Source organism: Brienomyrus brachyistius, chromosome 13 (genome assembly GCF_023856365.1).
Source record: "Brienomyrus brachyistius isolate T26 chromosome 13, BBRACH_0.4, whole genome shotgun sequence".
Taxonomy (NCBI): domain Eukaryota; kingdom Metazoa; phylum Chordata; class Actinopteri; order Osteoglossiformes; family Mormyridae; genus Brienomyrus; species Brienomyrus brachyistius.
In genome coordinates, this window is record NC_064545.1 from 4,939,354 (window position 1) to 4,962,108 (window position 22,755).

Consider the following 22,755-nt stretch of genomic DNA (forward strand, 5'->3'; position numbering starts at 1 on the left):
ACCACAACTACTCACTACAAACGAAAATCATTACTTTAAAAAGTTTAATTTACTCATACACTTATCGGTTAGATTTGCCTTGATTAGAGGTATCTTAAATCAGGAGGTCTTGGGACGAGGCCTCTCGCATTTCCAGGTGCAAAACCTTTGACGGGAGTGCGGAGAGGAGAACAGAAAACCGAAAGCAAACAAAAAGGAAACTGACCAAAAGAATCAGAGACGTACTGATGGAAAAACTGCCATCTACTGACATGTGTCTTCCAGATGTCAAGGAGCACCGAGGTTGGGAGGAAAGGGGGGGCACCGACAATAGAGCTAAACAAATTCACCCGGGTGCAATTATAAACCAGCCCCAGTAAATAAGCGCAAGACATAATGGAGCTACTCCGCACACTCGGCATGCGCAGACAATGCTGATTAGTATCGAAACCGACAGACCGAAGCTTCCGCAAACACCGCTCCTCTCAGAGCTGCTTTCACAGCGATCTACTGTCGCTAAATTTCTAGGTCAACGAACCCACGTTTGGAAAGCCACGCGTGAAAAACTCCCACTACAAACAAACCGTTTAAGAGGGCGTTTATCAGCTGCCAATATCAAGTGTCACATTCTACACTCGGCAGGAATTTCTTGAGCAAAATAAGCCAGTAAAAACCAGCCCCGTGGCTTCGCCACAGGATAAAAGATAAAAACAGCAATTTTTGGTCACTTTTTATGGGCTGCTAATACTTGGAAGAGCAGATCTGCAAAAACACAGGGTTTGACTTTTACAGAAAATTCCAGAGTGAGCTGCAGGATGGTAAAGAAACCAATGGGCAGGTGTTTCCAGCAGAGGTGGCAGACTGGGCTGGAGAAATGCAGAAGATGATCCAAGCAGAGCCCATGGAGATGATGGCAACTTCCACAATTAAAGTACATAGCTAAATGGGGGGGGGGGGAATCTGTTCAAGGCAGGTTTCATACTGAAAACTGCTTTTTTGCTTCGACTAATTTTCCCACATGCGTTGTACTACGAGATGGTTTCCATGGCTACCGTCAAGTAATCACAGCGGACCGCTGACATCTCCGACTCACCTCGTTTTTGCATGTAGGGAACAGGTCGTCCAAAAACTCCTTGCGGTTTGGGTCATTGTCCAGTTCGTATAGCTGTGGAGAGAAGGGACATATAGCTGTGGGGAGCTTCTTACTGGAATACTTCATAGAACATGTTGAGTTATTGACAGTCTATCCGTCTACAATCTTCAGGAGGACCAGGCCCCTTGGAAAAGCGTCACAGTATTCAAGTAACATCCATGCCTGTTATACTGCATGAAGACAGATTAAGATCAACTATCAATGCATTATTTAGGAATGTATTACAACAACCCATGTAAAGCACCTTAGGGTGACTATTGTGAAAGGATCTATAGAAAAATAAATTCAACTGAATTAAATAGAAAATGCAGCCAGTGTGCCCACTGCGCATGCGTCAGGTCAGACATCGGCAGGGCTGATCTGTCTCCTAGGGCCACACCTTGGCAAAGTCCCTGGACGCCTCTCCTCTTCCTCTGCCTCCGTCAGCATCGTCATTCCAGGCGGCACTCCCGTTCTGCATGAAGAGGAAGAGGGACAGGCTAAGCCAGAGCCTCGTGTGGACAGGTCGTACACTCCAGGGACGAGTGGAATTAAAAATGAAACAGTGCAAAAGGCATCTGGAGATAGTGCACTGAGTTCCCTATTGATTTCCAAATTCTGTGCTCATTTTCACCATCCTGCTGAAAAATATGTGAGGAATGAGAACTAATAGGACATTTACGTCACATAGCTAGTAAATAACACTGAAATTATACTATTAATAGGGTATAAACCCATTAACAGACTGTCTGGCATTCAAAGTAAACATAATGAAATTAATACAAAATCCACATTTAATACAAATTCACACAAATTCACAACTCAAGAGTGATCTTTGCCCAAGTCTTTTCCCAACTAACTTATATAATTAGTTAACAAGTGAATTTCACACAGCTGCTATGCTCTCGGGCTCGACACCAGATCCAGGCACACCGCTCACAAGCAAGAATGCCGCCCCCCAGAGGTCCGTGTTCGGCGTGCCGCCCCAAGGATGAAGCTGCAAACTTTGTGTTACTTAGTCAGCTCCTGGCTGTTGTTGCTGGGCTGTCCCTTTGTACACGTATGCATGAGTAAAGGGGATATGTTGGCCCCATTGAGAGGCCTGGCTGCAGAGAGAATGAAAAGACTGCCGTTGTAAAGCACTTTTATGGGACTTTTCCTTCCTGTTCCCCCTGACAGGCCAGATCACCCCCGGAGGTCTCCCAGGGGGGGACAGAGGACCAGTCCCTGGGTGGAGGTTCAGCACCAGCACCATCTATACACTCCACCAATGCCTTCAGCCTGTATACTGTACACAACCCAAAACCTGATTGCTTTTCATTCAACCTGGGTCCTTATTACACTTTTCTGGATTAATGTTGTCATTAAGCAGAAAGAGGGGACTGGTTTAGACTCAGGGTCGTAATGAGGCGTCAAGAAGGTGCTCCCTGAGGAATGTGAATTTTACTGTTTTCACTACGCTTATGGAACTTCCTACCCTGACCTGCTCAAACGTTCCACAGCAAATCACAGCAACACCACATTGGTTTTTCCATTATGATCAATACCCCGATCAACACTATGATTTCATAATGCTGGTTTCCCCGAGAAACCTTCAGCGAGCCCGTGGTTTAGACGCAGCTCTGGAACGCAATGCGAAACAGCCGGTAGCCTCTGGCTAGGGCGACCTGTCAGGAATCGCAGTCAAAGAGCCCGTGCTGGTGGGGGCGCCGTGGAGACAACGCCTCCCCGTAGTGAAGCTCTTCTAAGAATCACGTATGCAGCCTGCAAAACTGTCGCCGCACGCAAGTTCTGAAATTCCTCAAGTGTGTCTGGAAGCGGCGGTCTGTGGGCTGCCCTCACCAGCAGCCCAGAATGAGGCTGGAGAATGGCACGCACAGCACTGCAGGGAGGGACAATGACTCCATAAGTATGACTGCTTTGCGAAACCAAGGCTAGATGCACACTTCCTGTCCTCTGTCATGCATCTGACACGCATTTCCACATGCACTCACAGGTCCTAAGCTTCCTTCCTCCCAAATGCCGCCCAGTCCTCTGATCTCCAACCCCCACTATTCATTCTCGCACCATCTTCACGTCACCCAGATCTCCTTGCATGAAATCTGTGCCACTGCCGCTTTTAATGCCCCCCCCTGCCCCATTGCGTAATACAGTTAGGTGGCTCATCGTCCAGGCCACAGAATGGCTAATTGCGTTACTGCCACGCATGACTGATTGGAGGGAAGCCAATTAGGGATGAAAATGATCCATCTGCCACGGGGTCACGGCGAGGAAACAATATGTGGCTGCTTCTATCGACATGAGCCGGCACGAGATGCGAAGCCGGATCCCTAACGGAATCACACCGGGTGGAACTGAAAGATGGCGACGATGAAAGGCTGGCCAGGGATGGGGGCAGGACTGAAGGATGAATTCAGCTAGTTTACAAAGGCGTTTGAGAAGACACCCATTTGACCAACTGGACTGGAATGGTACCAAAAGCCAGAAACCTGAAGGCGTATCAAATCTAAATCAAATGATCACATCTGTATTATTGCAGTCAATGTCTTAATTTTATTTATCTGCTGGTTTCTAGTTATTATAAATCAGATGACCCAGGGGAAACACTTAATTCTTAGCTCTGCAGCCAGGCAGTCCGGTGTTAGGCTGAAAACAATTTAGTTGGAACAGAGGGGCGCATTTTAAATTGGCTCGTTTTCAAAAGCAGCAACAGTTATTAGCAATTGTGGGCTGTTAAACTACCGGATGTCACGGGCGAGTTTAGAGCATGGTCCGAAATTAGCACCAGACCGCCAAATAAATGCAGATGGCGATCAGTTCAATTTTGCCAGGTATACTGGTGGAGACTGACGTTTACATGATTAGAAAAGGAGTGAAACAAATACCTGGAGAAATCCAAAATAGATGGTCAAACTCGGCAGAGAAATAAGGGATTTCAGTTCCAGCACATAGTTTTAACAAAATACTGAATCTGTCATGCAGTAAGCACATGTTGCATACACATCTTGTGCTGACCAACATGTGCAAGGTCAAAATGAACCTGAAACGAGCATGTGTGTCACGTCCCGTAGGTCTGAAGGGCACCATCACTGCAGTCACTGTAACATGTTCTCCAGGGAAAGGAACAAATACCTCCTACAACCTTTTCAACAGGAAAGTGCAGGTTAATCTTTCCCAGAAACCCATCAGCAACAAGACATCCAATATAATTCATAGAGAAGTGTGCAGGAACACAGTTAGCAGAAAAGGCACATATAAAGTAATCTATGTGGTTCACAAAGTACACTATCTGAGAGCTTGGCCAGACACCATTCCATGGCGCACTTTGAGCTTTGAGAACCTGGTCACGTTTCCATTGGTTTCAAAAAAGAACGGAAAGGAAAATGTTACAGGCAGAAGAAAGATTAGTTGATATCAATTCCGTTTTTTTTTTTTTTGTATTTATTTTGATCAGTTTCGAATTTAAATTTTTATAAGCTGCCGAACGAGTATGACCAGCATATTGCCTGGGTCCTCTTAAAGGTTGTATTTCTCCCCCATCTGTGTCTGCAAGTGAGTTTATCTGCTTTATTCTCCCTCTAAGGGTCGAGTAATAAAAGGCTGAACTTCATTGTCTGCTTCATGATCTGGCCACTCTAGCGCCAGGATATTTAGATTCACTTGAGACATGTTTATAATTCATCATTAAATCTAGCCAGTAGGTTGATCTATCGTTTCCCATGGTTGGGGGCTACGCTAATAAGCTGGCAAATTGTTCCACTGTCAGTGATATGTGAAAAAATTATCGGTTATAGATTTAATTTTCTAGGAGTGGGGGAGTTTGGATGCGATGGCCCGTCCCACTTTCACTGACGTCGTGGTGCCAAATTCTGAGACCAGCTTTTCTGCGGTGCCGGGCTAGAGCTGTTTTTTTCTGGCCTGGGGCCAGTTTTTTTATGGTGGAAATGTCACAAGAAAAGTTCAGCACTGGCTTCAGCAACTCACTGGTGGAAACGGGGTCTACGTCACTTAACGAGCGAACCAGAGACCGAGGACTGCTGCGTGTCGTCACTAGTAGAGCACAGAACACCTTTCGTACAATAGCACCCCACCAGCCTATACCCAAAGGGTGGGATTTTCAATGAGCCACAACTCCATGGTTCTTCATTGGCCAACATGGGCACAGAGCACCAAGGATTCACTAGGCTCACTGTCGCCTCAAACATGTGCAACTGCAAAGAACCAAAGGAAACATTGAGGCAAGCAAATAAACAAGCAAGCAAGCAAGCAAATAAACAAGCAAGCAAATAAACACTTTTGCAAAGGCAGAAGTGCATGCATTATACAACTCCCACCCCCACTAGCAGGGCGGGATGCTTGTGGATAGACCCACATTGCCACATTCGGGGAATTTCGGTGTGTACATAAAAGCGGTGAAGTACCACTTCCCTGCTCTCGTTTATCTTATTCCGCCAAACTACGAGCTGAGAGATAACAGGAACCTGACAATGCAGAGGCCCTGTTTTTCATGGTACAGGCAGAGATTTATTTTCTCTCATGTTAAGTGTGCCACAACAAAGCTAATTATGGCAGCCATAAACAGAAGCCTTATTACTTTGAAAGGAATGAAGCAAAGGAATTAAATCAAAATGTTATGTTGTTTTAGATAGATCAGTTTCAGTCTGGTGTAATTTCATTTCAAAAACATGAAATTAATCACTGAGAGCCATTTAATTCAGGATTCTATATTTGGTCAACAACGAGAAAGAATAAATGGAATATTTTCCATTTAGCAAAATGACGCCTTTGAGAGAGACACTTGATCTTGAAATTAAATCAAACATTTGAATTTCATGCGTGTTTTAACCTGGCACTAATGAAATGTAGTCATCAGTGTGGACAGCAGAGAGTATGCAAAGAATGCAGTCTATAATGCATATGGAAAAACTGGAACCGAATGACTGTGGATTAAGGAACCGAGAATGCACAGGAGAGGTGTTCCTGTACCCATGTGATACATGCTAGCGAGGGGGGGGTGTGAATATGGAACTGAGCCTGGTGGTTGAAAACTTAAAATACACAACATCAGAATGAGAGTTGGATGCAGGAAGACTGCTTAAAATAGATTCCTAGAGTGTCGAATAATTATAGACTATTACAAGAATGATCACAGGGAATCAAATAGAACAAGTGAAATGGTTTGCTGAGAAGAGACAGAGGAAGAATGAAGAGAAAAGGCCGCTGTCCACACAGAGGGGCACGCAGTTACTCGCCCGTCAAGCTGCCAGACAATCCAGAAAGGAATGGGGGGGGTGGGGGGTGGACAGAGGTGAGGAATTAAAGAGAGAGGGAGCTTAGAGCCAAGCAAGCCCATACCTCAGCTTACTCGCACCACACCTATGCTTAACTCTCGGCAAGAAAAGGAGGAACGAGTGGGGGATGGGTCTAAAACCTGGAGGACAAGGGGGGGGGGCTCTTATCTGCGTGTCAGTGCAAGGAGGTAAAGCAAACAGATCTGCTACTGGCCGCTGGAGATTCTGACACCCCAACCTGGATACGTTTGTTCTGTCGCGAAAAGAGAAAATGCATTCCAGAGCAAAAAGCCCCCCCCCCCAAAAAAAATAAACACCTCCCACCCTGTTATGGTTTCCCTTACATATTAAACTGATGTGCTGCTCACTCGTTATGCTGCTCACCCCCAATTAGGCCGCAGATACCCAAATACGCAGTCGCCCCCCCCCCCCCACGTCCACCCTGACAGGGCAGCCCTTTTTGTCATCCATGCACGTAGTTCAAAGAAGAAAAAAAAAAAGGAAAAACACACCACCCCAACCGCACCGACAGCATCGTGCGAAGAGCGAGCGAGCTCTCTACACACACGGCTGCCAGCACGCGACTTCGGAAATCCATTCCCATTGTGCGGCAGTTGAATGGCGCTCTGTAGCAGGAAGTGCTACACAAAGACTCCACCCCCATCAAGCAAACAAACATCCACCGTGCGCAAGAAGGCAAAACACACCCAAAGGCAGTCACACTTAAATAGGAAAATCAGGGGGTGTTTTTTGGAGTGGGAGGTAGATTGCAAACATAAAACTTCAAGGTCACTAACAGGGCACACAGCTTAAATACCTGGTTTTTATTCAACATTTAAGACTATATTGAAGGGATCTTTATAAATTCTCCGATGATTTTTTAAATTGTTTTCTTTTTCCACTTCGTCATCAATTCACTTGGAAGAGGCCGGCTGGGTCAGATTCCACAGGAGCCGATACATCGCTTTCTAATTGCATAAGTGTGCAAATCAGAGTCTGCAGCTGCAGAGGCATAAAGTTTCACGCCCACTGTGGCTTCACTCTTGAAGGATCCACCCTTATTGTAATCTCTCTCACAACACACACACACACACACACACACACACACACACACACACACACACACACACACACACACACACACACACACACACACACACACACACACACACACAAGGTATCTATATCTCTGTGTAGACTCTTCATTCATGTCTATGGGAATAACCCAAATCCTAACTATAACAATCTTGACCCTACCACCCTAGGCCTAACCTTAACCATAAGTAACCAAACAAACTTTTTGCCATTTTTAGTTTGATTGAAGTCAGATTTATTATTATTATTAATAATAATAATAATAATAATAATAATAATAATATTATTATATTTTTCTTTTTTACAAAATTGAGGTTTAAAATTGTGGGTTCCTGCCACACAAGGTAAAACGTAACAGGTTTTAGCACTCTGTACAGACCAAAGGTCCCCACAATGTGGTAAATACACACCCATAGGCACATGCATACAGACATACACACTTAAGTTACCAGTGATGACAGGTATAAACGACTTGACAAAACCGGTGTCCAGTCAATAAAAAGCATACATCCACCACATAAAACCTTTAGGAGAAGATTCAAGCATGTGATTGGTGCCCAGCTGTTGGGGGGGGGGGGGGATAAAGCAACAGATTCAGATTCATCGGTGAAACCCGATACCCACAAAATACTTTACATTATCTATTTGCTTAGCAGACATTTTATCCACAGCAGGGAAATGACCACACTTTTTTTACCATTCGATACTCTTGACCTTCAACCAGCTGCTATTTTACTGAAGCTACTTAGGTTCGGTTTGTGGGTACAACAGCCTTCCCCCTGCTGTTCCTTCTGCAAGGTAGCACCCTAGAGGGCGGTGGGGCACTCTCTCCCCGAGAGGCAAAAGTCAAGATGAGCTTAATTAAAAATAGCGAACAGAATATGGCTGAGCACCGCAGATCCTCCGCATAGTGACTAGCGCAGCAGACGACTGCGGAATCACGATATCGTCATATCGAGGGTGATCACAACCTTGCATCAAATTTAATCTTACCTCAACTATAAATATTTTTTGCCTAGTCTATGCGTTGATATGGATTCATCACGATGAGCATTTTCCACAGGCTGACGAGTCCAAGATCCTGGCACGCTGACTGTAAGACGGACGCCACGCGATATCATCTTTCCCCGGTAAACAAACACTGCGTGGTTAAGCTCTGCCTGTCATTTTCACTCAGCTCTGGAGAGCCTCGGCAGTCTCGCCGCAGGTGGAGTCCCGCGGTCGCGGGTGTGGCCGTGCAGAGGATGGATTTGACTTGCGGTGGATTGACTGCAGCGGCTGCAGAGCGGATCTGGTTACCGACGACAACGGCGGGGCCGTTAAGGGAGCGAGGCCTTGCCAACGGCTTGCTTCCTTGCGGCAAAGCGCACGTGGCTACGAAACACAAATATATGCATAATGCACTCAGACAGCAGCTAATAGTTAAAGGGGGATTAAACAGCCTCTAGCTCAGCCCATATTCCTGAACACAGAATAGCACCATAAACCTTCCATATCTTCTAATGTTCTTCGATATACCAGCATCATATCGTAACTAAAAATTTTAACTATAGGATTCTACCATTTTGCAAATTTCAATACCTGAAACTGTACGTCTCTATTGCACACATTTAAACACACTAAGAAGTTCCCAAGTATAGTGGACGAATTGAATCTGTGCTTTGGTGAGAGATACAGTCACACTTATTTCACGTGTCCACAAAGAAGCTACATAGATGGAAGATGGAGACAATTATCGCCCACTAACAGCCTCTAGCTTATAAGCAAGGTGGCATGAAGTGAGCGATGCCGTTACTTTGGTTTTAAACCAAACAATAGCGTCAAATGCCCAGATCTGACAGCCCTAGTATGCAAACGCTGCTACAAGGGGGGAACATACTTAACCTGGCGGGGCATCAGTCTTACCCTGATTTATAAAAGGGGGGGGGGGGGGGGGTTAAAGATCATCGCATGTATGCAGACATAAGACATATGATACTGATGTAACTTAGCTATTAAAATGAAAGGTAAAATGTAATAGTCATGTTTAGGCTACATGCAAGTTCATTCATTTCCCTTTATCCAGTGAAGAAAAGTAAGTTAAGCTAAAATCACAGACAAAACAAATATAAAGCTAACATTAACAACAAACTAATATCAGAATCTCTGCACTGAATGGAGTTTAATCAATCTGCGTGATTCAATGATAATGTTAACCAACAGCAATTCCCTGTAACACAGTTTTAATTCATAAATAGGTCTGTTTATTTCAAAGAAATTAGTGAATGTTTTATGGTACTGATTTGGTATCAAGTTAGTATTGAGATTAAGATTGAAGTTCCACAGGTGGTACCGGTACCCAAGGTCTCCAACACATTCTCACTATTATCTGGGAATTGGTAAATCTAAAGCCAAAATTAGCCCCCAGCCCCAAACATAATAGAGTGAGGTCTGTATAAACTCCAGCTGTCCTGTAAAGTTATGGCAGCCAAAGAGAGAGCAGCACCCTCACTGCCATGCCAGCGCCGGGTAACGCGAGATCGTTAGCGGGCATGTCAGCGCTACACAAACCTGCTTCCCCATTGCCAGCCCTCCTCATTAAGAAGGCCTTCACAGCCTTGTACAAACTTACTGCAGGAACAAGCGGCAACATACCATTATAACATCTTAATATAAAGGTGATATATCAATAAAATGACTGCTATTGAAGTTTGTCCAGAATTTAATGCTCCAGCTTCAACTTACTAAAAATGCCAATCAAAGCCGTGATCACGGCTAACCATGAAAGCACTTAAACGGAGTCCCCCCACCCCTGGACCAGCCACGGCATGCCTGCCTCACGCAACGCCTCACTCCTTCCATCATTCGTGACACTTGGAGGGATCTTTCCCCCACTCCACCCCAGGATGGACAGACTACAGGACGTGGACACGTCAGCTCGGCTGGCCTGCGTCAGTGCGACTCTGTTCACGCCATTAAACTCTCATAAAGCATCCCTCAAGCAAGGGAAACGCTCTAAAATAACCCAAGGCCAGCGACCGCAGCAGATGGGAGCCCAAGATGCAGATCACAGAGCTTTTTCTGCGGCTCTGCAAGCGGCCCCTCCCTCCCCAGCATGGTCCCATCCACACACCCCCGGCTCTTTTGATTTTCTCACCCTCTCTCTCTTTTACCACCTCAGAGTCATTCAGTGAGACGAATTAAACGATGGCGAATCACAGATAGGCAGTGTGGCCCCTCCTTCCAAAAGCCAGTTGGCAACCCCCCCCAGCCACCCCCAACCACCGAGCCTTGGGAATTCTCACTATTCGAAGAGTCAACTCTTTAATTCTGTCTGGAATGTTTGCTTTGGGTGGGGCGAGGTAATCGACAGCACTCGCCCCCCCATTTTTTTTTTTACCTCTCATCTTGGCCATATCACTTTCAGGAGGAGGGGGCCATTACAACAAAAAGTAATGTCTCAACTTATTTAAATGCGAGGTAAGATGATTATATTAAATACAAATCACACTGTCACAAAGTTATCCAACATGTGCTATTTGGAAAAAAAAGAAATAATTAAACCCCAAAACACATGAACCACTGAGTGAAACAACTGAAATTGTAATTTAATGAGATTACAATCTAAACCCAAACTCACATCCTTACAGTTACACACAGTGAAAAAGACAAATGGCTGAACGTGAAAATACTTCTGTTCCTGTGCTGGCAAATATTTTACTATAGTAAGGTTGACCTTTACGTGGAATTGCCCTTATTCAAATCGCAAATTCCGAGTAAAGGGAGAATGCCCCTAACTAGGCCCTTAGTGCAGGGGGTTTACAAACTGCACCCCACCCCCGGGGGCTGTTATGTCAATGGCTAATCAAGATATGAAACAGGACAGGAATTACCTATGAACTAAATGTTAACAGAATAAATCTGACTGCTCATAACCACAGGGGACAAGTAACTATGAGGCTGCAGTCAAATACTTCAGAAACCGTAAATGTCTCGTGTGGGAAATTCAAAAGGTTTGTTGTTGACAGGACTATCGCTCTATTAAATAAATTCCACTCGGCCCAAACCGAAGCCGTTACAAGTCTTATAAAGTGTCACCTTTGTTGCCTCTTCAAAACACAGTAAATTAACTTTAAAATTACCATTAGAGTGACTTTGAAAACAATTTAAAAATTACAGTTCCCAGAACGTAAGCTGCTCCAAAACAGCAATATGTATTAAAGTCTACACCCAAATTTTGCATGTCTTGTGGCTATAAAATTAGAAGACAATGCATTAAAGATACTTTGTCGTGAAAGAGCAGACAATAGGAGTGTTCATGCCTAAGAATTAGACCAATCAACGGCCTCGCTGCTGAGCACAAAAGCAGCCATTTGATCGAGCCACAGCATCAAATGAAGCCAATCAATAGCATGTTGCTGCTACGCTTCCTGCAAACCCCTGCCTGCCTACAAAAGCTTAACGACAAGACCTTTTGTTTAGCAATTTATAGCCCTTTTCAAATGCCGACATCCGATTGGCTGACTGAGGTGACATGGCTGGGTCTCTTTTTGAATTTGCCCCTTAAAGCAAACTTTTTGATCAGCTGTGGCCTTGAACGTTAACAGGTTTCATTGTGTTGCATATAAAAATTTCAGCCTTTTAAAATAGAGTGTACAGCACCACAATTATATCATTTCAAACCCAAAACTGTACAGAAATGGATCTACAAAATACATTTTCCACATAACAGGAGTCTAGATTTGTTACAGGCAAACTGAGCGTATAATGTATGCCAAAGTGTGGCATGGACAATCACAGTACCCCTATGGAAAAAAAACCAAATCACCTTTATCTAGATGTACCAGCACATGCGAGGCTGAAAAGCAGCCCTGACACTCCCATTTATCCAAGGCTCCTGAACAGCAGCATTTTCCCGTCATGTGTAAAACGCCACACTCCAACAAGACAAATGGGAGCAAGGGAAAAACAACTTTGCGCATCCTCATTCACGATTTATGAGAGGAACATAACGCCAGTGCCTCTCCCTCTAAAAGCTTATGATAATCCCCATCGATCGAGCGGCCCCGTGCAGCCCAGCGCCGCACGCACGGCCGTCCTGCTGAAGTGTTGCCGGGTGATGGCTAAATTATGCAACAGCAGTCAACAATACACCCCGATTCATCCGCAACAGCGACTTCAGGCTTAATGAAGCAGAGTGCTCAAAATTCATTAGCCCTGTGATCTTCAGTCTTGCGTCCGTTGTTGAAATATAGCAAACAGAGGTATGAACTCAAAAACCAACCCCCCCCCACACAAATATATCAGAATATGTCACGTAACACCTGTTTTATCTTAGGAATGAGATTCAGTTTAACACTGCTGCTGTTCTTACGCATTTGAGAATCAAAGCAACTATTTACAACAGAAAAAAATGCTTTAAAAAAAATAAAAATAATCTTTAACGTCACTAAACACTAAGATCGACAAAATAGGCACACCTATGCACATACTTCATGCTTTGTGGACACACTACAGCAAAATGCTAAAGAAACATTCCTGGAAAGAGGGGAACAAAAGATACAATAGTTATGCAATTATGATGCAACAATGCTGGTCACCTGACACACAATTTCATCTGAGAGACAGATACTGAGACCATGAGAAACTGGGGGTGTCTGCCATCAGAAAGGAGTTGAGACGACTCCAGTATGCACACACACACACACACACACACACACACACACACACACAGACACACACACACACAGGCCACTGTCCACCCTGCATGATTAAAAACCCATTAATCATGATGGGATTAACATGCTGCAGGCTGCAGAGGGGGCAGAATTGACTGTGTGAATGGGAGGGGGGGCTTGGAAACCATCCCACAGGCCCTGGGGTGGGATCTGGGGATTAGGAGGTCAGGCAGCCCTCGTACTTCAGGCCAGAGCGGAGGGGACCTTGCAGGCCCAACCAGGAAAGCAACAAGCCGACCCTCCCCTCTATAACGTTCCACCAGCCCCCTTTGTCTGTCCTCTTGTCTGACAATTATTTACTCTGCTGTTTAGGGCTGGGGCAAGGTCACAAGGCATACATCACTGACAAAAACTCACCCCCCCACACACCCCATCTTTCCCTCCAACTCTGTGGTACAACGGCAGCGCCATCGCCTGCCCGTCAGGTGCGGCGTAACGGAGAACGCCTCTTCTTTTTCCTGCAATTGCTGAAATTGTCCATTTTGAAATGTCACTTAAATGAAAATGAGAATTAAAAAAAAAAAATGCAGGAAGCTGAAACACCACCTGAGGCTTCTCCCTTGGCAGAGGATGATTCATTTTTACGTGGATAAATCGCTAAATCGCAAACATATGTATACACTGTGAAATCCACCCCCAACCCCACTGGAGCATCTGTCACACCCCCCCCCCCCCCCCCAAGTACCTCACAGAGACAATACCATCAAAACAGCCCCCCCCCCATCCCCCAACAGCGCAACCTGAAACGGTGAGAGGGGACATTGAATACTGAAGAGCTGATGAGAGATAAAAGGGACAGGAGCCAAGATGGCTGACAGACCGTCATTCCACGATGATCCACCCTCCCTGCCCCCAGGCGGGGCTCCAGTCGCGCCGTAAAAGCGGCTGCGGTTTCTGCTGCATGACACCACGAGCGCACCGCAGTGGCAAGCTAGAGTATCTTCTTGCCGTTACACCAGGGGAGATACCCAGTGACTAGGAAAGCCTGCATACAATGGTTCACCTACTATGGAGGCCGCGGGCCGCTTGTCCGTCACTTCACAGAACAAACCTGTCCTTATTTTTTATGAAAATAAAACTTCACATGCTACCAGATGGCAGATTAGCCCACCCAGGCAGCTGACTCTCTGGAGCATTTACTGGAGGACTCGGTCGCTAACGAAAAATAGCAGTTAAAGGGAACAAGGCTGAAAACATGGGCAAATACTGCGGAAGGTCTGCTGAAGTCGGAAGCAAAATGCTATAGATTCCCAAGCGGCTTCAGCAAATGCCCACGGGCGTGAACGGGCAATTGGGCGAGGCGGAGACTGAGGCTTGCATCCCCCCAGCGCAGACGGAGCCCGGAGCGCTCGGCAGGCAGCCACGCCATGGTAATAAGCGCGGGTCCCGTGTATATCTAGCCACAAGGCACATCCTGGACCTGGTCCAAACTGGTGGCAGAAACATGCAGGGGGGTGGGAACAGCCACGTGCCGGATAGCACCCCCCAGTTGGCTGCCTGCCAGCTCTCCTGCCAGTACAATTTTGGCTGCGGAAGTCGCACGGCAAGAAAAAAAGGACCTGGCAGGGCTGACTGCAAAGTGCGGGGGGGTCGGCCTTTGGCACCCAGCGGGAGTGGCTTAACGCCCCCCCACGCTAAAAAAAGCACACGCGACGGGGTGCCGGTGCGCAACATGGGACCGTACAGCTTCACGCTGACCTGATATTTTAAAACATGCCAATACCTCTGAATTATCTCCTGGAGGAAAGTAACTATACACAGGCCAGCTTTAGCTACAGCCTACAGGCACAACATGCAGTTGCCTGGGGCACCTGAATGCCCTACGTTGTAGAGGAAGTGAAATGATCATCAGCTTTCTTGGCGGGGGGGGGGCCTCCCTACAGTGTAGCCTAGGGCCCCTAGAGCTGCACCACGGAAGACGGCCACATGAATCACACAATTGTCCAGAAGAACTGACAAACCTCCCAGTCAGTGAGGACGTGACAGACAGAGCAGGAAGCTTAGATGGGGTTCAGCGAGGGTCTCGGGGCCACAAGGCCAGCCAGTAGCGGCGGCCTCCCACCTGTTTGAAGGACTCCCCGTATCCCCAGTCAGCTTGTCCGTTGGGCGATGCTGATGACTGGGACCCTGCCGGCAACGGGCTCCCGTCTTCGGGCTCCTGCTTCACCCTGACGAGTGGAGAGGCGCCCCGCTGGGCCCCAGGGGTCAAGGGAGCGGCAGAGTACAAAGGAAATGGACGGGCGGGAAGTCGCGATGCCCCCTGCTGGAGAGCTAGGGTCTGCTTCCGGAGGTACTCCAGGGCACTGCCACCGCCGTCCTCGCCATCCTCTTCGCTGCCCTCAACACCCTCCATCTCCTCTTCGTCATCGTCCTCCTCCTCCGAGTCTGGGCCCCGGTCTTCGTCGTCCTCCCGCTCCGAGTCCACCATGTTGCTCTGGGTGGAGGCCTGAGGCTGCTGCCCGCCCCCCGAGACGGCACCCCCGAGGGCCTTGCCCAGGAAGCCGGGTCCCAGGGCGGCACCTGAAGCGCGGGCGGCCGCCAGGATGGCCTGCTGCGCTGCCAGCTGCTGCCCATACTTGATGTGGGACTCGCGCATGTGTCTCTCCTTCCGCTCCATCTCCAAACGGGCCTGCTGCTGGCGCTGGAGCTGCTCCATCACCGCCTCCAGCTTCACCCCAGCGACACCACCCTGAGGATAGGCAATGCCAAGGCTACCCTCTTGCGACAAGCTGGGCTAAGAAAACAGAAGCCGGGGAACAGAGTCCTTATTACTTTGGCTGAAGCATCCAAATTACTCCTATACAGATTATTATGTTTACATTGCACTACATGTTACATTGTACTTGCATATGTGTGCTACTGGATAAGCACCTTAATTCAAACTACGTACCTTAATCTGTACTTCTGATATGCGTTACTGTCCTACTTGGTGTTTAGCAGAATGACATTTACAGTAAAACTTTCAGCACACAGAGGAAGGGAAAATTTACTGTGAATATGACAAACTTCTGACTCTTATGCCACGTTGATTCAGCAGACAAAAGTGGGGTTCCCATTAACTTTGGATCTTGAAGATTCAAACTGAGAAACCCACAAATTTCAAAAGAAAAAAGTTTGCTAGAGGTGTTTTTTTTTTTTTTTAAAAAAAAAGGAGGGTCAAAAGCAGCATTTGCAAACTTTAATGAAAAAAGAACCAGCAAATTGTTAGACCAAAGATAAAATACTTTACTACTTCTAGAGCAACAACACTGTGGAAAGCCTGCTCCATTCTGGAGTGCAAGACATGGACCTTAATCTCAACTGATAAATAGCTAGAATCACTTGCATAACATCTATTAATGGACACACACCTTATTCAACCCCCCCCCCCCCAATTTAACTTTTCCGACTTCTACAAAAATCTTACTAGGGTGTGCAAAAACATTAATGAACTAGATATTGGCACCCTGAGTGGTAACATTCACTGAATTTGAGCCGGTTTTTCGGGCTGGGGATTGAACATGATCACCAAGAAAAAAATGCTATAGTAAGTTAGATATCAACCCTCACATGAAAGCTAGCATGAAACATGAAAGTTTCAGAGGAAAACACTCATTCAGGCGACGTGGAAAATACAGCCGCAATGAAAGCTTCTGCAATTAAGCCTGGCTACACACGATTATTATTTTGCAGACAAGTAAAGTGAGCAGAGAGCCGCCGTAGGAGCTGCAGAACACTGTCAGAGGGACACAGCTGCTGGGAAAAGGGGCTTTCAAGGAAATGTGTGCCATGATATAATGTATTGCATGATAGGTGCCATGGTTTGCCTGTCATTTTTACACAGCCGGAGGGGAAATTCATAACTTTGAGCAACTGGAAAAGCTTGCAAAATCGTACAGGAGAGAAAACTGACACAGTTGCCTAATTTAAGGTGATAAACAGGTGGGATTAATGCTCAAAACCTAATATTAAATGATTACATACATTCTTTAGGCTATTATGAGACATTACACTCACAGGGGCCTAAAATTCTAATAATACCTGACATGATAATATATGAATTCAAACTCGGAGAAAAGACCTCGAGGAAACAATGCTGGGGGAAAAAACAACAAGACACCTACTCCAAACCGACATTAACTGAAACCGCACAGAAAATGTTTTCCGGTACACCTGCTATACATCGGCTGAGTCGTACCCATCCCCCTCCCAGATGCATACATGCACGAATAGCATAAATGATTCATCATATAGGACCCTGTTGACTCACTGCAACACAATGTCATTTTCCTAAATGAACATTCAGTAGATTTTCCCACAAAATCAGCTGAATCTGAATGAGTTCATTTGATCAGTCTAAATATCTATATATCCAACAACATTTTAATTACCCAAAATATGACTATGTAAAGGCTTAAACCTAATTTTTTTTGTAAGTTATCCAAATCGAACTGGAAACGTTTTTATTTAAATCGAATATAAATCTTTTCTTAATCGTTTTGAAATTCATTTTCAAAATGAAAACTCCTTATTGGAAAGGGAGATATACTTTACAAGAAGCCCGGGATATTCATTAATGTAGAGCCTACAGCATATATGCTATGCTGCGTATATAAAGACAGCTCAGATTTCTAGCAGGGATATTCTGATAATTAACCGTTTTCAGATTTAATTAGCCATCTCCTTGGACGCCTCATTGATATCTCTACTAGCATAAAGGTCGTTTTAGGGGCACAATTAACTAACTAGCAAGAACCAAGAAACACACTGAACATCTAATTTCTCCAACCGCTGTTCTGAAAACTATCTCCGACGAAGATTCAACTGGAAAGGCAGCAACGCAACATAATTTGAACAAAACGTAGAAAGGTATTCATTCAAGATAACAGCCTATGATCGTATAAAGCAACAGATCAAGTTAGATAGATTATATAAATATGAAGCATTTACATCTTTTCCCAGGGCTAAAAATCAAACAAAAAATACATTTGCACGTTTGATCTCAAACGTAAGCAGCTCTAAAGCACGCATCACGATTTCTTTAAAGAAAAGTTTTAACGCAGGCAGTAAAGTTGCATTTTAATTTTCCATGTTAAAAAAAATCAGCAGTCGACCCTTAAAGCCTAAAGAAGCTGTAATCAAATACACTACACGTCAATGTCGATACAACTTAGTGTCAGGGCTCCGGTCCAAGTAATCATGGCTGCGACACTGTCGATCACCATGTTTTCCTTTACAAAACACTATTTTTACATAAACAACCATCCGACTATGACTACTATTGCAGGCTTTTGAAAAATAAAACTTCAAATATATTTGTTGCTTTAACAAACAACGCCAAATACAAAAATCAAAAGCATTTTTTACAGTACCTAGGCCTATTTCATTGTACAGTATCTCTCCAGCTCACCGCAGTAAGTGCAGATAAAACGGTCACGGGATAACCAGAAGCATATGGCGCGGCTCCAGAAAGCGCAGATGAATGAAACAGCATACTGTAGCACAATTTATGCGCTAATTAAACCCTTAACTCGCTAATCCTGTAAAACACAATGGGCAGCCATATGCCACTTTAATCTTATTATACTGACAATATGCCAGTTTATTAACAAGCGCACGTTTTGTTTTCAGGTAGGCTGCCGATTCAACATGAATGCCGTACTGATAATGAGTAGAAGCTGTTAGGTTAAGTAAAAATGAAACAATGTTATACCGAGTTGCTTGATATTTGGAATATATTAGGATGATGGAATATAAATACAAAAAAATAATACTGGATCGTTTTTCTCTGCAGGAACAGAGATTCTTTCACATAACTGAATTTTAGCCTAATACGAGCCGTTTTCCCCCTCCCCGGATTGTTACCGTGAGCCATCACCTCTGCCGTGTTAAACTCACCATTTGCGCCTTGCTGCTGCCGGAGTTGTCCACCATCCCTGCTTCCTGAGCTACCCTTTTCCCTCTTTGCTGGCACTCTCTCAGTCACAAACCACCACGCCGGAGCAGCGCTCATTCACGGGGCTTTCAGCCCTCCTTCTTCTCCCCGACGGAAAGGCGATGAAGCGCAGGGTTCTGTCGCCGTATTAAATACGCCACTCTATAATAGGCTACTAATGTTTAAAAACTATCGACAGAAAAGGGCGACTTCGTTTCTCGGAGCGCTTCGCCATAGGGTTCCCTACCCTTTACTCGACTTTCCAGCCACTGAAGTGCCCCCCCCCCGCATCTAAGGCCCGCCCCGTGACAGCAACAAGTTCCCCAGCGCCACCGACAACTTGAATAATTACAGACTTATGCAAATGAACGGAGATCACATGGCTAACTACAGACAAACCCAGAGACTGACGGCGAGATATACGCGATATGCATGGCTGTCTTCGGCATCATAATCTCAATTTAAATATAATTTAGTATAGTTGTTCCGGTTATTCCAATGGGCTGCAGAACGCTGGTGGTCTTGCGTAGGGGGTTGGTTAATCTCCAAAGATAAACTATACATTTTCAGTTTTCTACGACCCGTCATGTTCACGTATCTGTCTGAAAAAAAAAATCTGGAAACGATTAAACTTTTGAAATAACCGATCGATCAGTACCGGTCCGCGGCTTGGAACCCCTACTTTAGGGTGCGCCCAACAGAGCACACACAAGTTAATAATTACCATTCGTGGTATTAAGTAGATCGTCGGAGTTATTTTCGTTCTTTCATTGCTAAATTCATTCAATAGCCTGCTTTTACATTAGTGCTTTGTTAAATTTTGCCCGACTTTTGATAAAACACAAAACTTACGTTGTTCTCATTTAGTTTGTGGATTTTAAAGTGTCAAATATTTTGAATTTGATTATATTTTAGTATAATACGTTTTATTTTAATTCGACCTTTATGTTCTTCCACCGGTAATCACGTGTACAGCTGCAGGTGTGTACAATAAGATATGTGATATAACATATGTTAATGTGGCATACACTGTTTTCTTTTATTACTGGTATTTCAAGAATAAAAGATGGCATCGCATTACAGGGGAAAAAACATCCTCTTACGAACAGGAAACGTCGCATTTATCTAAACTACACGATGTTTAGTGTCTGAAGAAGCCTCAGCATGAAGGCAGAATCGGGATGTGCTCGTTGTTTAGAAAACATTTCACTTTAAAGATATAAATAGTATTGCTGCTAAAGTTAGATAAACATAAGGTATAATTTTATTTTCAGTAATGGTGGTTTTAAATTAAGCCTTTAAATAATGAGTAGGCTACTTGTCGAATATAGCCTACCGACTGGCTCTCAAAATTATACGAGTATTCGCGTGTAATAGGCTTATTTTTTTCCACAAATGTTTTTCCCGTAATCTCTGGGTCGTAAAGACGGGTCTAGCCTGCTCTCTGGCGGCCAGTTCAGCTGACGCGTCTGCGATTTTGTTGGGAATTGACATTGGCTCAGCCTGACACATTTTGGTATTTAAATCCAACTTTCACGCGTAGGCGTAAATGCTGTTGCCGTGATTGTCTTACCTTGCTCTCTACGTCCATCTATAATTCCCTTTTAGGATATAGGGGACAGGAGCGTTGAGTAGGCCTATTTCAAACTGCAAGATAAACTCGCCTTAATGAAGAGGCTTCCCCAGATAGCAGAGCGTTACTGGCCGTTAAACAGTGGACCTTGTTGAATTATACTAAACGCATGAGGCAGTACCTCTAGATCCTTATCTTCTCCTCTCGCGGGATAGGGCACAGGGGCTTTGCAGCACATGCAGACCTTCATGGACTGAAATCAGTTTCTTGTGTCTTATAGCGGTTGGAGGAAAGAGGAGATATGATGCAAACTAGAGAGGTACTGTGGAGCTGGGTAATCCAGACGTAGGATTCTGAAGCTGGCTCAGCTATGGCGCCGGTCTGAAGGCTGACATGCCAATGGAAATGCTCTACAGCAGGGGACTGCTCTGACTGCGGCTGAAAGGCGGGGGCACAACACACTGAGAAAGGGGAGTAGCTTCACATTTTGGTTATCAGATGTAAGGATAATGGAAGATCAGTTGGAAGAAGGGGGGAAAGACAGTAATCTGTTCAACACCTGAAACCCTGCAGGACCAGGTTTCAGAGCATTTGAGGAAGTGCTCCTGCAATTTTAATCCCAGGAGGCAACCTCATGTCAAGAAGGAACTTCAGACTGATTTAGTAGTCGGCGAGTGGTATTCACAGAAAAAGGGGCACATCTGGTAACTTCGTAAAATGCTTCATCGTAGAAAACGTTTTGTCATTCCTAATTACTGGCTAAAAGATCTGCCTGTTATAAGATAATCTGCCATTTATTCAAGGTATATTGGAAAACCTTGGATTTTGAAATCCTATGCTCTTTGAGAGACAGTTTTTGAGAGTCAGAATGCAGGGTATGGGAGAATTACTCAAGGGCTCAACAGTGATACGATATTTGTACCAGCTACAGGATTCAAGCCAACAATGTTCTTGACATGGATCATTTATTGACTGAGCTACTCTTTGCCCCCATATTTAAATGATTTAATTTGAGATGACATTTTCATGGAAAATAAATGATAGTGGTCCTGCAACATAGTTGCACCAATTATATACACAAAGCACTTTAAATCAGATAAACAGTAAATGTTATCAACTATCCTTTCGGTTTGGTTGGTAAGCAGAGACACAAGCTGTCCCTTTGATAAGAGATAAAGGGTCTGATGTAACGTTTCAGAGATTACAAACAAGCGAGCAACCTAGAGTAAAACAAAGCTTGACGACAGCGTGTTCAGAATTACTGGCAATTAGGAAATTATACCAGAAACACTCACAAACACAGTGATCTATAGATTTTATGCACTGAGAATTCTGCAGCTCGTAAACAAACCCCAACCAGACACCAGTATGCAACACCCCTTATACCCTCAAATAAAAAGGCCAGTGAGAGAGACATGTGGAAAATTTGAACATCAAGCCAAACTCAGAGTTTCGAGCACACAGGAGATGCACATCAATCACAGACCAAACCTCTCTTACGGCCACATACACCAGCACATATAGGGGATCCCCAGATGTTCCCAACTCAACTGGGAGATATAATCCTTCCAGCACATTCTGGATCTGCTCCAGAGATGCCTGCAGATCTCCAACCACCTTGTCTCACCATTAATAGTAAACATACAGAAGCCTTTGGAGAAGTCCGTCTACCTCCCATACATAAATTCTACTAGCCTTGTCCAATGACCTCACCACCATGAAGTTGCTGTGCCCTTTAACTGCAGAAATGGAACTAAACCACCTGTCAATCTCATGTTGCCTCTTACCATTACTTGTGAGCAAGATACTGAGGTACTTAAACTCCTTCATTTGGAGCTGCCAAGTCTCATCTCCGTTGCTTCACGCTCATTAAAGTGCTCAAGCATGTGCTGGAGATCCTGACTGGATGAGGGTAAAAGCGTGAAAATGCAGCTCTACTCCACCACAGCAGACACCATTCCAAGAACAGCTAGTCCTTCATATCCTGGCCATTAAAGTTACAAAGAGCGGACAGAAAAAGCTTCAGTGCCAGAGGGCAACACCTTCTGTAAAGG

The 22,755-nt window shown here is 44.9% G+C and overlaps 1 protein-coding gene across 1 annotated transcript; it reads right to left on the reverse strand.

Moving 5' to 3' along the window:
• Positions 1-720: 720 nt before the first annotated feature.
• Positions 721-19,438, reverse strand: LOC125706776 (AT-rich interactive domain-containing protein 3B-like). Its single transcript, XM_048973594.1, has 5 exons — positions 19,092-19,438; positions 15,277-15,948; positions 1,512-1,586; positions 1,073-1,144; positions 721-741 (listed from the first exon to the last, which is right to left on the reverse strand). The coding sequence occupies exons 1-5, from the start codon at positions 19,125-19,127 to the stop codon at positions 721-723; spliced, it is 876 nt and encodes a 291-aa protein (XP_048829551.1). The 5' UTR covers positions 19,128-19,438.
• Between the last annotated feature and the right edge of the window lie 3,317 nt (positions 19,439-22,755).

Excerpts from the sequence above, each read along its gene's own strand:
- LOC125706776 (XM_048973594.1), bottom strand. The coding sequence starts at position 19,127 with ATGGTGGACAACTCCGGCAGCAGCAAGGCGCAAATG. Across the intron at positions 15,949-19,091 it reads GCAGCAGCAAGGCGCAAATG|CCCAGCTTGTCGCAAGAGGG; the intron begins GTGAGTTTAACA and ends CTGTTTTCTTAG. Across the intron at positions 1,145-1,511 it reads CGTCCAGGGACTTTGCCAAG|CTATACGAACTGGACAATGA; the intron begins GTGTGGCCCTAG and ends TTCTCTCCACAG.